Genomic DNA, 14821 nt, shown 5'->3' on the forward strand with positions numbered 1-14821 from the left:
ACCAATTTGCTGCTGCAGCAGCGCTCCATGTGTATGTGTGTGTGTGTGTGTGTGTGCACGTGCAGTAAAGACCTCCCCACTCCCCCCAAACCCACCGACACCCCGCGCAACCCGTGGCGGGGTGGCGTTGCATTTATGTCGCATTTAGGGCGAATTATGGTAAAACCGGACACAACACAGCGGAACGGAGCACCACACTCCTTCCCACTGCCCGCCGCCCCCCCCCCGCGGCTCATTAGGCTGAATCCACGTGGACCTCCCACCGCCCCTCCCCCTCGGCGGGCTCGATGATGCGGGCAATCGTCAACTCGCGCTGCTCGCTGCCCACCATCGGCCCGGCGGATTATTATTTATTTTGTTTAATGAAATAAATATCCCCTCGCCCCCCCCTCCGGGGACACTCCAGGCTGCCAGCCTGCAGCCTGCACCCGTGGTGAGGTTGGCCCAGTGTTGTGATGGCGGAGCTGTGGCCGTGTGGTGTGCGGATAATGCGGCATGTTTCAATCTGCTGCGACACGATGACCCGGGCCGGGTCCTCTCAAATCATCCCCCCACGGACCCACCGCGGCCCCCGGCAGTACGCCGCGGAAAGAACCGTCTTCCACCGTGGGGCTGGGGCTGGAGTGCACCTGCGGGCGTATTGGCATGTTTGCTGTTTCCGGCTGGTGACCACCGGTCCGACCAGGGTCAGAACTTTCCGCGTGCGCTTCTGCGCTTACACTCTGCTTGTTGTCCAAACAAACAATATGCCACTACACCATCTCTCTCTCTGTCTCTCTCTCTCTCTCTCTGTCTCTCTGTACAGGCGAAATGATCATCTCGAACGAGCGATATCTGATGAACGAGAACGAGAGCTCGATGTACGCGGTCCAGATGACGCTCGTGATCCGCAAACTGCACAAGACGGACATGGGCGGCTACAAGTGCATCTCGAAGAACAGCATCGGCGACGCCGAAGGCACCATACGGCTGTACGGTAAGGAGGGGCGTTGGGCGGTATGGGCTGGGGCGTTTGGCTACCTGCCACTTGCCTTGCTGCTGCTGGGGATGGGGAGGACCTTCAACAAATCACGCAAAATGTACACCACCCACCACCCCAAAATGTTTTTCGCCTCGCAACGACCCTCCCCCCCCGCGCCCCCTTCACCCACACAATCGGCCAAAAGTACTTACGTACCCCCGTCAGCACTTACGACGCCGCGGCGCACAAACCACTCACAGCCATACAGGCAACCCCTATCGTCATCGAACCCCCCCCATCACCCACCGTACCGTCGACCACCTCCCCACCGGGGGCGGAGGGAGACCGGGTGTCGTATCTCACCTGTGCGCGGTAGCGGCGACAGCAAAGGCCTACGTTACTCTCATCTCTTAGCTCAGACCCCCCCCGAAAGCCTTTGCTCAATGCAAGCAGATGTAGCCAACGTCGCCCCCAAAGAGGCCCCAACGGCAACAACAACAACAACAACATCGACAACAACGGCAACAAACAAACAAAAGCGAAGCCCCAGGACCCGAAACCAACGACGTGGAGTCCCAACCGTCGTGTGCGATGAGCGTTTGGTCTAAGTGTCGCAAGGTGCCCCCCCTCCACACCGACGCCTTTTGGGTGGCCCCCTAGTCTGGCCACCCCCCACCCCGCTGCAATCCCGAATCCTGCGCGAATCCGCGTGTCCTCGGCTGGGCTTCTTGGGTTTGCCATCACCTAAACGGAGGACCAGTTTTTCTCCCCGCGCGCTGCACCTCACCGAACCACCCCAAGCACCCCACCCTCCCCCCTTCCGCACCACTTCTTTCCTTTCCTCACCGTCAGCGTGCTGGAAATATTAAAAATCATCCGCCCTTTTCGTGGCGGATCGGCGGACCCAAAAAAAACCCTGGGGTAATGGGCAAGGGGGCAAGGGGACAAGCAGGAGGAAAGGGGCGTTGAAAAGAAGCATGGCATGTGTGTGTGTGTGTGTGTGTGTCTTGAGGCAACAAGCGCTTGTGTTGCTGCGAAGCACAAGCGGCAGACGTATTGTAGGAGGAGTATTGGTTTGAAGGATTTGAGCTACACACAATGCCCAGGGCGGGGAGGTGCCCCTTGGCAGGACCAGGACGGGGCGGGAAAGCGGGCCGGTGAACGGGCACTTTTGCAATATAATCGCCACAGACAACGCGCGCGTGTAGCCGGATTTGTGGCCGGATGGAGAGACGATGAGTCAGCCAAGAGCCGAGAGAGCCGCATCTTGCACACGTGCACGCCGCTCTACCATTTATGCTGCTTTATGCTGCTTTATGCTCCATCCCCGCTATTCATCCCCGCCCCACAAACATTCCCAGGCACCCGGCACCGATCCGCAACTCCGTGTTCTTCCGGGGCAGCTTACGAGATTGGACGACCGGAAACGGGCTGCCAACCGGGGTGGTAGCAACAGTACCCCCCCCCCCCCCCCCCTCCCCACCCTGGTGTAGGGGCCTTAGGGCAGGGAAACAATTTTCACCTCAGCCAGAGGCAACACAAACACACTGAGCCCTGCGCCCCCCCCCCCCCCCCCCCCCCCCCCCTTGGGGGTGGCACCCCTTGCCTTGCCACTGGGCAAAACCGGGACCCGAACCGACCGAACAATAAAAAAGTGGGGGCGGGCAGGCCGGGTGCGAAAGTGGGTCTCCGTCTCTCCGGTGCGTTGTGTGGCGACGGTGATTAGGAAAAGGATTACACGTTTCGTATCCGTTGCCTGGAGCACGGATAGGAGGGGGCTGTGTAGTGGAGATGAGGGCGACGGGGTGGGTTTTTGACTCGCTACGCACTTGACCGGGCGCTCCGGCAGGATTCGCATACCCCCGAGCCGAGTGTTAGTCCCGAACCGACCGGACTCTGGCTGCCTGGAGCAGCGGACTGGACTGCGTAGTATGTGGGGTGGGTCGTGGGATGAGGTGTCCTGTGTTGTGTCCTATACCGGCAACCGGCGAAGTAATTGATACCCTCTTCTTCTTTTTACCTTTCTCTTTCCGACGCGTCGTCACAGAGATGGAGCTACAGAAGAAACCCAAATCGGCCCACCGGCTCAACAGCGTCGAGGACACTTCGGGCAACGACGTAAGTAGTGGGAAAGTAGTGGCCCCGAACCGAACTCCCAATAAAACCACCCACTCCCAATAAGTTATTCCGCCCACAGCTGATCGGCTAATTATGCGCGCCGCCCCTTTTATTGGCGGACTCGAAGTGTCCAAGTTTATCCAGTGATGCTATAGGGTGATCCATCAGGTGTTGTTGGATGTTAAACTACCGATTACTTGCAGATTTTAAAAGATTATACTTCATTCTGGAAATAGTCAACATTTGACAGTACAAACTTTGACGTTGGGAAATGTTGAAAACTTATTTCCAAAGTGAGTGAGTCTTCCACTCAAACTGTATAATTAATTGTAGAACTGTATTATTTTATATTAGGTGTAGCAATTAACTCGTGCGGTTTTACAATAGATGGCGTTACTCATTACATGTCACACTTTTTTTTAAAGAAATATATGTTTGACAGCTACTGTAATTACCCATCTAACGCAGTATAGATTGTTTGGTCATAGTGTAAAAAGCACCCTTTTGTAAGCATCAGAAAATGTTGAGATTTATTCCCGTTAAAGTGTTTTTGCGTGGAATACTTTTTCATTACTTCAATACGAAGAAAACGGCTACCGAAAGTCATCAAATTTTGATGGAAGTTTATGGGGAACATGCTTTTGCTGAGGGAACGTATCAGAAGTGGTTTGGGAGGTTTAAATGTGATGGTTTCGGCTTGCACGACCAAGAGCGACCTGGACAGTCAAAAAAGCATGATGATGAAAAATTGGCAACATTGCTCGAGCAGGATCCATGTCAGATGCGAAAAGAACTAGCAAAAATGTTAGCAGTTGACCACACGACAGTTTCCCATCGCCTGAGTGCCGTGGCAATGATTAGAAAAATGTCTTATAGGTTCCACAAGAATTGAAAACAAGAGACATTGAAAGAAGGAAAACCGGCTGTAAAGAAAAGGGTTCTTGTACCGAATCGTCACTGGTGACGAAAAGGGGAGTTACTACAAGAATCCTGAACGCAAAACGGCCTGGGTGCCTTGTGAACCAGGTCCATCGCCACCAAAGCGAAATATTCACTGCGCAAATGTTATGCCGTTCATATGGTGGGATACGAAAGGTGTGGTGCACTATGAGCTTTCAGAACCTAATGAAATTATTAAAAGACAATCCCATCAACAACAATTAATGCATTTGAAGCAAATGAGTAACGATTTGGCAGCACAGCGGTCCACCTGTTATGAAAGTATTGAAAAATGGGTCTCTGAGTGGATCGCTGGTAAAGATGAAAAATTCTATCGACACGGAATCGAAGAACTACCTGAAAGATGGGAGAAAGTAGCTAACGACGGACAATACTTTCATTCCGGCAGTCATACGTTTTGTTATTGTAGTTAGGTTACAAATGTCGAATAAAAACCGCACGAATTAATTGCTACACCTAATACATAAAATTGGTGAATCCAAATGTTCAAATAAATGTTCAAGCATCGAAAAATATTAATCCGTTTTTGTTTTAAATAACCAAATGATAAACGGCTCTCTAGATGGCGCACCCTGTACTACTTTTACTACTAATTCCAACACCGCCACCTCCTGTTGCTTTTAATTAGAGGCACTGGCACCCCAGGCACTGGGACACCTTCCCCATACTAATGAAGCGAGACCTCCTCGAGAGATTCAGACTTGAAAGTAGAACTCCCCCTTCCCCCAAGCAACCCCAGCCGGGACCGGTTTTGGACACCTTCGTTACGTTTCCTATAATTTTCACCTTTTCACCCACACCAACCCCCCACCCTCTCCCCCACAGGAGATCAATTCTACGCCGAACGTTGACCAGCAGGAGGAGACCAACGGGAAGTTCCACAAAAATGGCCGCCAGTACAAGGGGTTCCAGGCCGGCGAGCACGACCTAATTAGCTCCAGTAGCGCAGGCTCGTCACTTGCGTTTCTGATCACGGCCCCGCTGCTTCTGCCGCTCGCCGTCGCGCTCCGGTCGGTGCCCCTCTGGGACCGGTGGCAGGATGCGCTTCCACGGAGGCCTCGATGGTAGACGGTCCAGAGCGTCCTCGAGCGTCCACCAGCCTGCGGAAGGGGCCAGTATGGAGGGGATGCGTCAATGGCCGTCAATGCTCGGGGCCTCGGGCCTCCCGCACAGTGCACCAATCAGCGAGCGAATGTAAGCCACGAATCGCACCAAGAGGCCCTAAAGACCCGAGATGCGGAACACCTGAACCTGTAAGTGTGTGTGTGTGTATGTGTGCGTGCGAGAGTGTGTGAAACTGGACACGGTCGAAGCATAGCGCCGCCCATAGTCGCAGGCAGTCAGGCAGGCCGAAAACGAACGCATATCTTATGCTGTGTAGGGACATTAGAGAGGAGATAATCAGATGTGACGATATGAGGCACAGCGAGAGGTTCAGGTTACCAACAACTCGTTCTTTCCACTCTCTCTCTCTCTCTCCCTCCCTCTCTTTTTCTCTTGCCCCTTCTCTAAGTAGATCTTTATCTCTTTTTATCTCTCTTGGTCTCTCCCTTATTCTTCTGGACAGGACTTGTCTTGCCCGCCAACTTGAGTCTTTCGGTTTTGCATTTTTGCCGGACCCAAATCTGGTTCAAATCGCCCAAAACCGCGGGTATTAGGGTACCATATTTAGTCACTGTTGAGCAAGTGTCTCTTGATCGCTGAAGATCAACACGAAGAATTAAATCAAACTGGAGAAAATCCAGCACGATCCAGCAGATCAGCGGTGACTGATACGCTTTTCGAATGATTTCGACATATTTTGTGATGGTCTGGACGCAGGACACACGTTCTTGACTTTCGATCTTCTGGGTGACTCGTTTGTTTGGTTAGGTTAATAGGGGGTTTATGAACCGCTCACCACCAATCCCCCAAAGGTGTTGTACATACACATTGTAAATATTCGTGACTTTCTCTGTCAACCACTGATGGAGGAGAGAAAACAGGAGGAAGAAAAAATAAGAGAGAGATTCAAGTGGAATGCAATTACGAAGCCCGCCCTTAGGCATAAGGGACGAACAGGCGCCTCTACAGCGAGCGTTCACGGATTTCTGCTCCGTTAAGCCATTTTTCGTTCCGTCTGCTCCTGAGCCACTGAGCCATAAATCGCTTAGATCCACAAACCACAACACGACAGGGACCCCATCCACCTGCGGAGAGGCAGGCGAGCGTCATATTAACTAAACGAGCTGGCGGATCAGGTCCGGACGAGCGGAAAGAACGACCAGAAACTCAAACCAAAATACAACAAACAACGTAGAACAACATTGGAATCGCTTACCAGACAAATTAAAGCGAATTTGCACTAGTGCACCAGGGGGGTGGGTGAAACGGGTAGAAGAACGAGACACACACACACACACAAAATGAAACTAACGGAAGTGGAATCCCAAACCACGACGACCGTAGCCTGACGCCGCGAAGCACATGCTTCTCTCTCATCAGCATCAACCACTTCAAACCGGAACCGGCACCGACACGACCCGATCCGCCGCCGCCGCTGCCGGCTCTCCAGGTTGAGGTTGGAAACCAATTACTCGATGAGCGGCGACGGCGACACACACACACAAGGAAACGGACCTAACGGACGTGAACTGTGAAAATACATGGCAACTGCGAGTATGTGTGTAAGGTTAGCACCCGTCCCCGTCCCATCTTTCCAAAAATTAACAACCAAACCAAGTTGAAATAGTTGAATAAAGTGCGTGCGGTGGGTAAAATCAATCCGCCACTGTCGCGAATCTAAAGGCTAGCTGAAGCTTAGGGTGCTGCTAGGTCGGCGTCATTGTAAATCAAATATGCAAATTAACAAAAACCAAACGATATGCAAAGGGGGAGAATAAAGAGAAGAGGTGAGATGAGCAGGTGAGTTGAGTAAGTTAGGCAAAGTTTAAGCAAAGCTCTACTGCAATCTTTATAAGAACTATAAAATGACGATCAAGGAGAAGTGGTAAAATAAGTAAGAAGAAAAAGGAGAAAAAGAAGAAAAAGAAGTAGAAGGAAATGAAGCAACAAAACGGGGAACCGGTAACGGAAACCAGAAAATCCATAGTTAAAGTCTTAAAACAAAGGTTGGCAAAAGGGAAACACGGAAAATGGCACTGGCTACACAAAAGCAAACAAACAATACCGAAAACAGCGCGAGAAACACGTTACAAATCGCACACCACCACACTCACACACAGTGACAGTGCAAAGTAATCGCAAAAGTCAAACCGGAAGGTGGCAAGCCACTAGAACACACACACACACAAACATTATGATAAAATCATAAGCAAAATGCAAAAATTATCGTGAAATAAAAACAAAACAAGCAGAACACTTCACGGCGCGACCCGGCGACGGAGAAGTGAGCTGAAAAGTGAGCAAACCACTCACACCAGCATAATCACGTCCTTGAGGGGTTCGTTATTTCGTTTCCGTTCCGTTTTTGCAGCTCGCCTCGTTCGTCCCTCTGTTCACCGTCGTTAATGTGGGGGATGCTGTTGGGCCCGAGTGGGCCGCCCAACTTTCTTCGCTTTCTCTCTCGCCCTCTCTCTCGCTCTCTCTCTCTCTCTCTCTCTCTCTCTCTCTCTTGACCTTCGCGCCCACCTCCCCACCCGGTGGGGCAACATAAAATACATCGTTTGATCCGAAAGACGTCCTGGAGGGGGACGAGAAACAAAGTTTAGCAGCAAAAAGCAAAAATGGTAGGACAAAGTCTGTCACGCCATATCGATGCTGGGGCGGCGAGAAATAAATCGAAAAGTTTCGATAGTTCACCAATCCTTCCGTTTCCTTCACTGATCACTTCCAACGTCCCCCTCCGTCGGAGGGACCGTCGGGAGGGCCATCTTGTAAGCGATCTTTCGCTAGTCGCCCGGAAAACTTTTCACAACCCCCCCGCCAAGAGTCGATACGGCAGGAGCGGCAGGTTGTGTGGCAGGCTTCCGCAGGCCCCTTCTTCTCCCCCCCCCGCACCCCCTACTTCGCGACAACCCTTTTCGAGCCGCTTTTGAGTAGCGGAATTTTTTTCGGCCTCGAAAAGTTCGCCGCCCCAACCGCCCCCGTTTGTGCGTGTCGCTTGCTGTCAAAAATCGCTGCCGAATCGGCAGAAAAGGATATCGGACCCACCCCGTTACCGACCCCTGTCTGACACACGAGATCGGTGGCGCGGGATCCCGGACTTCCCGTTGACACACGACCGACGTGTGGGCCTTCGGATCCGGAACAAAATCCGCTTCTCGGGGGGGGGGGGGCGGACATCGGACCGGAGGCCGGAGGCCGAGGCCGGGGCAAAACAACAGCAAACTCGACCACCCCCACCGGCCACCGCTCCCCACCGCGCTCTCGGCAAAAACACCCCGTTAAAAGCCGAGGACCCCACTTCGGGAGGCGGACAGGACCCTGGACAGGACCGAACGGCCAAATGGATTGCGCCAACCGTCACGCCCAAGATGGATGAGCCACTCCCATGCCCCGTGGCCCCGCACCACCCCCGGACCCAGGGGGGGTGAACCGGATTTCATTATGCATGCAAGTGAGCGATAGCGCGCGCGATACTTGTCGGGACTTTTGACTGCTTTTGACATCTCGGGCCGACCCCTCTGCTGTTGCGTCGCTCTGTGTGTGTGTGTGTGTGTGTGTGTGTGTTTGGTTTTTTCTCCATCCCGCTCCCAGCGGCCCGTCCCGTTCGCAGCACTTCGTGGGGCTCCGAGTTTAAAGGGGCTTTCAATCGGCGCCGCATCATCATAGCCATGGCCACCATCGCCCCCCGAGACCACACCACCCAGCCACACCCCAGCTCCCGCCCACCACGCCCTGTGAAACCGGTCAATTATTTATACATTCCCACCGTCGGCGTCGGCATCCCTTCACATCCGCATCCCAACGATACTCCCGATGTCCTTTTAATCTCCGTCCCGCCGCACTCCCTGTTTCATGCAGCATGTAGAGGCCGGTGCGGGGAGGGGGGGTCGATGGGAGGGAGCTGAGTGAAATTTATTTTGTTTTCTTCCCCCACTTTCCGGCCGATCATCGGCGGCCGGTCGCCGCCGAAGATTCGGTGCCGGTGTCCGGTGCGTCCGGAATTCGTCCGCCATTCATCCGACGCCTGCATGTAGGCCGCAGCAATCACGGGGCATAGATGTAGGCGCCGGTACCGAGAGCTTCGGTGGAGGTGTTCGGGCACTCGGGACCAAAAGGGCGATCGACGGTGCCCAAGATTGGAGGAACAGCACCACTAATCGGCGTATAGCGGTAGCTGCACGGAGATGGATCCGGATCTCGGTTTGTTCCCCTGTTACAATCTACAATCCTGTTGGTGCACCGAGGCTCCGTTTGATGCTCGAAAATTAACAAATGAATCGCTGCATCGTGGCCCTCGTTTACGGTGATTCGTTATAACACACGGGCCAGGGTGTCCTTGTCGTGAAACGAACATTCACACACACAGACACACACACACACACACACACACACAATCGCTGAGCTGCGCGATCCGCGATGATTATACTCTGCAAACTGCAGGCGAGAGTGAGGGCGGGTTTTGGCTGGCTGGCTGGCTGGGGTGGTTGGTTGGAGGCTAAGTGCGCAAAGTCCTTTTTTCCCATTCTCAACAACATTCCACCCTCAACGATCCTCCATCCCCCAGTCCCTTCACACTCGGCCCCGCAACCGCTCCGGAAGGGCTGCAAGAAGCAGTGGGTAGTAAAAAGTCACAAAACCAATTCCGGTGCGGGGAGTGTGGGCGCAGAGGGGCTTTCTTGATATTGATTAAATTGATGCCCACCCCGCGGGGAGGGGCGTTCGAGAGACTCAGGAGGGGGTTGACCAACAGGATTGCTCGTAAGAAGACGCTGGGCGACGGCACCGAGACGACGACGGAACTGATGACATTCCACGGGCGTAGCAGATTGTTGGCAGTTCAGTTAATATTCCTTTACATTTAAGAGCACTCCCGCCCATCCCGTTCCCAAGACCCCCACCCCCCGCGCCCGTAATGCGAGGGAACAGTCAACAGTCGCATCAACGGCCCGGCCCGGGCCGGGAAAGTTCAATTGCACCCCTCGCCCGCCGCGTTGGAAAAACCCCAACCCACTCTCCCACAGCCACAGCCCCTTGCACCCTTGCACCCCCTCCCCAGCGATTCGCACGTAGCCGTGTCAATATTATTCCAATAAACAAACGCGGGCGCGCGAAAAGCGTGAAAAGAAAATGAACCTCTCCGACGACGACGACGGTATGCGCCATTCCACCACACCCAGGGCAGGGCCGGGCAGGGAGTGTGGTTTGTGGGGTGGGGCAAAAAGCTCCCTGTCGACGACGGCGAGCATGCACGGGGGAAGCGAGACGAATGTAAGGAGTTTACTTCGCGCGCGCAAAGCCGAGGCATAAATTGCTCAGTCCACGCGTAGTTGAAGGCTCGGAGAGGGGAGCCGGAGAGAAGGGGGAGCACGGTGGAGGAATGTAATTTTGTTACAATCTGTCCGCGACGCCGGAGGCGGCCGGATTGGCAGCTTCCACGGCCGGCGGGAAGCGGGGGACCCATTTTTTGTGTGTGTTTGTTTCGCCATTTTTTGTTTTCGCACACTCTTCGCCCTCGGAGGAAAGCCGCCCCGCGGAAGCCTCTGATGCGATTATGTACACGCCTTCGAGCCTTTCCGGTACATTCTTCTGTCCCCCGCCCGCCCAGACCCCCAACCCGGCCGGCTAATAAGCTTTGGACCCCGAGAAAGGGACTTCGACGACGACGAAAGGGATCGACGCCCCAAAACCCCGGCGTAGAGTGCCCGGGGAGGATAGGGTGCTAGCGTCTATCACCAGAGCACCAGCGCACCATAGTAAAGCCTTCTTCCGGTGGGAAATGTGTGTGTGTGTGTGTGTGGGAAGTGTCGTCGCTTTGTCTTAGTCGCAGCGCGCCGTGCAGAGTTTGGAAGTAGCGGCCGCTGTCGATGGGAGAACGATGTGTCCCCGTCCCGGTCTGGTGCGCACGGGAACCCGCGGAGGGGGGGGGATGTGCTGCGGGGACGGTAACGGGGAAGAAGATTCCTCGCAACTCCACGAAGCCTGGCACGGAAAAACCGATGCCAACCGAGGGCTCGGAGGCTCACCAGAGGGCTTTCCGGTTGGGGGAAGGCCGTGCCGTAAGGAGGTGACGTAGCTCGGGCCCCACTAGCCTCTCGTCCTGTACTAGTCCAATACCTACTCACTACTACTACACACCCTACCGCCCGTCAGCCCACCATCCACCGTGGGACGCGCCAATTTCTGTTGCCTCTACAATTTCATTTGGCATTCTCACAATGGCAATGTAATGACGCCGCCGCCATATTTGGTTCCGTGTCTTGTCCGTGTATCCTAGTTGTCGTCTTGCGTTCCCCCGAATCCTGGCCCCATCCCCAGGCATCATCTCCGTTGCGCAAACGGTCGCAACGGTTGCAAGTGGAGTTTTTATTTATTCGAATGGCACCGATTTTGCAGCAGCCAAAAAAAGGCAGAAACACACACACAGACACACGTGGTGTTGCACACGGATGCAAAGTGTTGATAGAGCGCGAAAAACAACCTCCCCGAAAACACGAGTGTTGATTTTGCAAAACGACCCGTCACCCGACACAAAGCTGGATGGATGGGATGCGCTGGAGGGGAGGGGCGAGGCATTGGGGAGGAGTTTAGGCCGGACCGAAAAGTGCGAGAGCATCGCTTCCGGTAGCGAAACAAGAACACCCCCCGCCCCTGGGGAACGACTGTCTGCTGGCCAGCGGTGCCCGTTAATTTCTTATACAGTCCTTGCCAGGACATCCGTTACACACACACACACACACACACACGCGCAATGTTGGCCGCCCGAGCTTTTGATCCCCTTCTAGAGCGGCCCCGAGCAGGGTACGATCACAAGTGGCACGAAAGTTCCCAACCCGGGCAGCCAGGTCGAACGAGGCGAATGTGGAACACTCGGGTCAATTCCCCGTGCTCCCCGTACCAACAGGATTTCGATAGTTTTGAGCCATCAATTTAGAACTGTTCACGTTTATCTGCAGACCAAGATTGTCCGCAACTTGCTCGATCCCTGATTTCAGATCCTATACGGACTTCGAGTTAATTTACGAATTACTCACTAAAGGTCATTATTATTTTTTTATTAAATCTTTGATTGACAGCTTCTGTCATTACGCATCTTTAACGCAGTGTAGGGTTTTTGTTTAAAGTGTAAACGACACCTTTTTGAAAGTGTAGACCGCATTTGAAAATGTCGAGGTTTGCTCCTGATAGAGTATTTTTGTCTGGGAATACTTCTTCATTACTTCAAGATGAACACAAAGGGCTACCGCAAGTCATCATATGTTAATGGATGTTTATTGTGAACTTGCTCACACTGACAGAACGAGTCAGATGTGGTTTGCGCGGTTTAAAAGTGGTGATTTAGCAAGACCATCGAGCGAGACCTGAACAGTAAAAAAAGTTTGATGATGAAGAATTGGCAGCATTGCGCGATCCGGATGCATATCAGACACAAAAAAGGTTTGCAGAAATGGTAGGAGTTGACCACACGACAGCTTCCAAACACCTGGGTGCCATGGGAAAGATTAGAAAAATGTTTTATTGGGTTCCACATGAAGCGAAAGAAAGATACATTAAAAGAAGGAAAACTATTTGCGAATTACTGCTTGCACGGCAGCAAAGAAAGGAATTCTTGTACCGAATCGTCACTGGTGATGAAAAGAGGATTTATTGCGAGAATCCTAAATGCAAAAAAGCCTCGGTGCAGCCTCCAGGTCCATCGCAACCAAAGCGAAATATTCACTGTGGTGGGATATGAAAGGTGTGGTGTACTATGAGCTTTTCAAACCTCATCGACGACAATTTATGCGGTTAAAACAATCTTTGGCCAAAAAAAGGACCAGAATTGGATAAAACACATAATAAAGTGATATTTCATGAGGACAACGCTCGACCACAACTTCGCAAATCCTGCCGAAACCTATCTCGAAGCTGTCGGATGGGAACGGTTAGCCACTCCGCTGTATGCACCAGACATTGCTCCTTCGGACTACTACTTGTTCCGATACATGAGTAACGATTGTGCAGCAAAGCGGTTCAGCTGTTATGAAAGTATTGAAAAATGGATCTGATCTGATTAGATCGTTTCTAGACATGGGGAGTTCTATCGACACAGAATCCGGGAATTACCTAAAAGATGGGAGAAAGTAATAGCGAACGACGGACAGTACTGTCTTTAAAGTAGTCACCTGTTTTGTTGTTGTAGTTAGACCACAAACGCCAAATAAAAACCGCATACATTTATTCAAAGTCCTAACATGTCCTGATTCGACCTACGGTGTCTATGTCATGTCAGCCCGGCCCACGATCTGTCATGGGCTTGAAGTAAATGAACCTGGACGTCTTCCCGACTCCAGGAGCCCCAGATGGCCGTGGCGTTTGTTTTCAGTCCAGTTCACCAATCAAATGGTTCCACGGTTGTGTTTTTACGTTCTTCACGAAAGCTTCTTTCTGAATGATTAACCGAGTAAACCACCATAGTCACGGGTGTTCCCACTTGTGACCCCCCACAGCCCAGTGTGTTCCACATTAACCCTGAACCCGCTGGGGCTGGGCACGAATCACGAAGTAACAAAAAGGCCGGTCAAAAAAAAAAGGAAAGGGGATGGACGCGATAGTTTATTGATTAAATATTCGGCGTGGCAATATCGGGAACAGATGTTGCGCGCACCGGTCAGCGGTCGGGGTGCCGGGGGCCACGAAGCCGCCGCGTGCACAAATTGGGCGAAAAGTCACGATTTCCAACCCCTGTCGGGAGGTCCTGCCCGGCCAGTTCGGCTTTTTGCGTCAGTAACGACGGCTCTTTGGTTTAATCATTTTTAGGCGGTCCGGTGGTCGTTTAGGCTGGCTTGGGGGTGGTGGGGAAGGGTAGCCGGATGCAAGGATGTGCGATCGTCATTACGGGCAATGGTCGTGTGCTGTGTTGCATCTCTTGCATTCGCGGCTGCAGCTCAACGACAGCACCGCCACCGCCGGCTGCCGGCTGTGTCCATCATCCGCTGCGTATCAGCTGCCGCCACCGAGCACCCACCCTCCGCACCTGCACCCCCACTTCCCATCACTCCCACACATACCATTATGCCGTGGAGAGATCCTCTGTCCCGCGTGCTGGCATCTCCGATTTGCCTGTCGCTGTTGCCCCAGGACACCCAGGCGCCGCGTGTGTGTGTGTGTTTGTGCCCTTACTTTTTCACTTCCATTTGCCGTGTGTCGTCCCACTGTGTGTGTGTGTGTGTTTTTTGGTCTATGCAACCCAAGCTTGTTACATGATTTTTAATCTCCGCTCGCGCGCCACCGGGAGGCCAAGCGGAAGATCAGCTTCGGGCGGGGTGGGTGGCTCGCGGATGGTTGGCTAATAGTAATCAGCTAATGTAGCGGTGCATAGGGATGCACAACGCACACCCACACACACACACACACACGCCAGGCCAGGCTATCACTTCTCGCTCGCCGCCTTTGGGAAACGTGTGGGGCGCAGAACGCAGAACAGAGAAACGCTTGGTTTTACAGGAAGATGATGATCAGGTATCCATCCTTCCGCGAACCACCCGCCCCGCCACCCCATCCCCCCACCACTACCGAGCTACCGAAAAAGCAGCGGTGGTCCGAAATTTCCACCCAGCACCAGAGAGGAACCATCCATTAGGGTATGATGATCCGAGGTCTCCTCCTGGAGGAGTCCTTAAAACGTATCACTCCGAT

The 14821-nt window shown here is 53.1% G+C and overlaps 1 protein-coding gene across 1 annotated transcript in view; it reads left to right on the forward strand.

Annotated features, from left to right (window-relative positions):
- Positions 1-14821, forward strand: part of LOC128276485 (protein amalgam-like) — a 54342-nt gene that overhangs the window by 12922 nt on the left and 26599 nt on the right. Inside the window, exons 9-12 of the mRNA XM_053014977.1 lie at positions 806-976; positions 3009-3079; positions 4865-4992; positions 8862-8961. Of these exons, the coding sequence (XP_052870937.1) occupies positions 806-976; positions 3009-3079; positions 4865-4992; positions 8862-8961 (470 nt within the window). The remainder of the gene's footprint in view (positions 1-805; positions 977-3008; positions 3080-4864; positions 4993-8861; positions 8962-14821) is intronic.

Source organism: Anopheles cruzii, chromosome X (genome assembly GCF_943734635.1).
Source record: "Anopheles cruzii chromosome X, idAnoCruzAS_RS32_06, whole genome shotgun sequence".
NCBI lineage: Eukaryota > Metazoa > Arthropoda > Insecta > Diptera > Culicidae > Anopheles > Anopheles cruzii.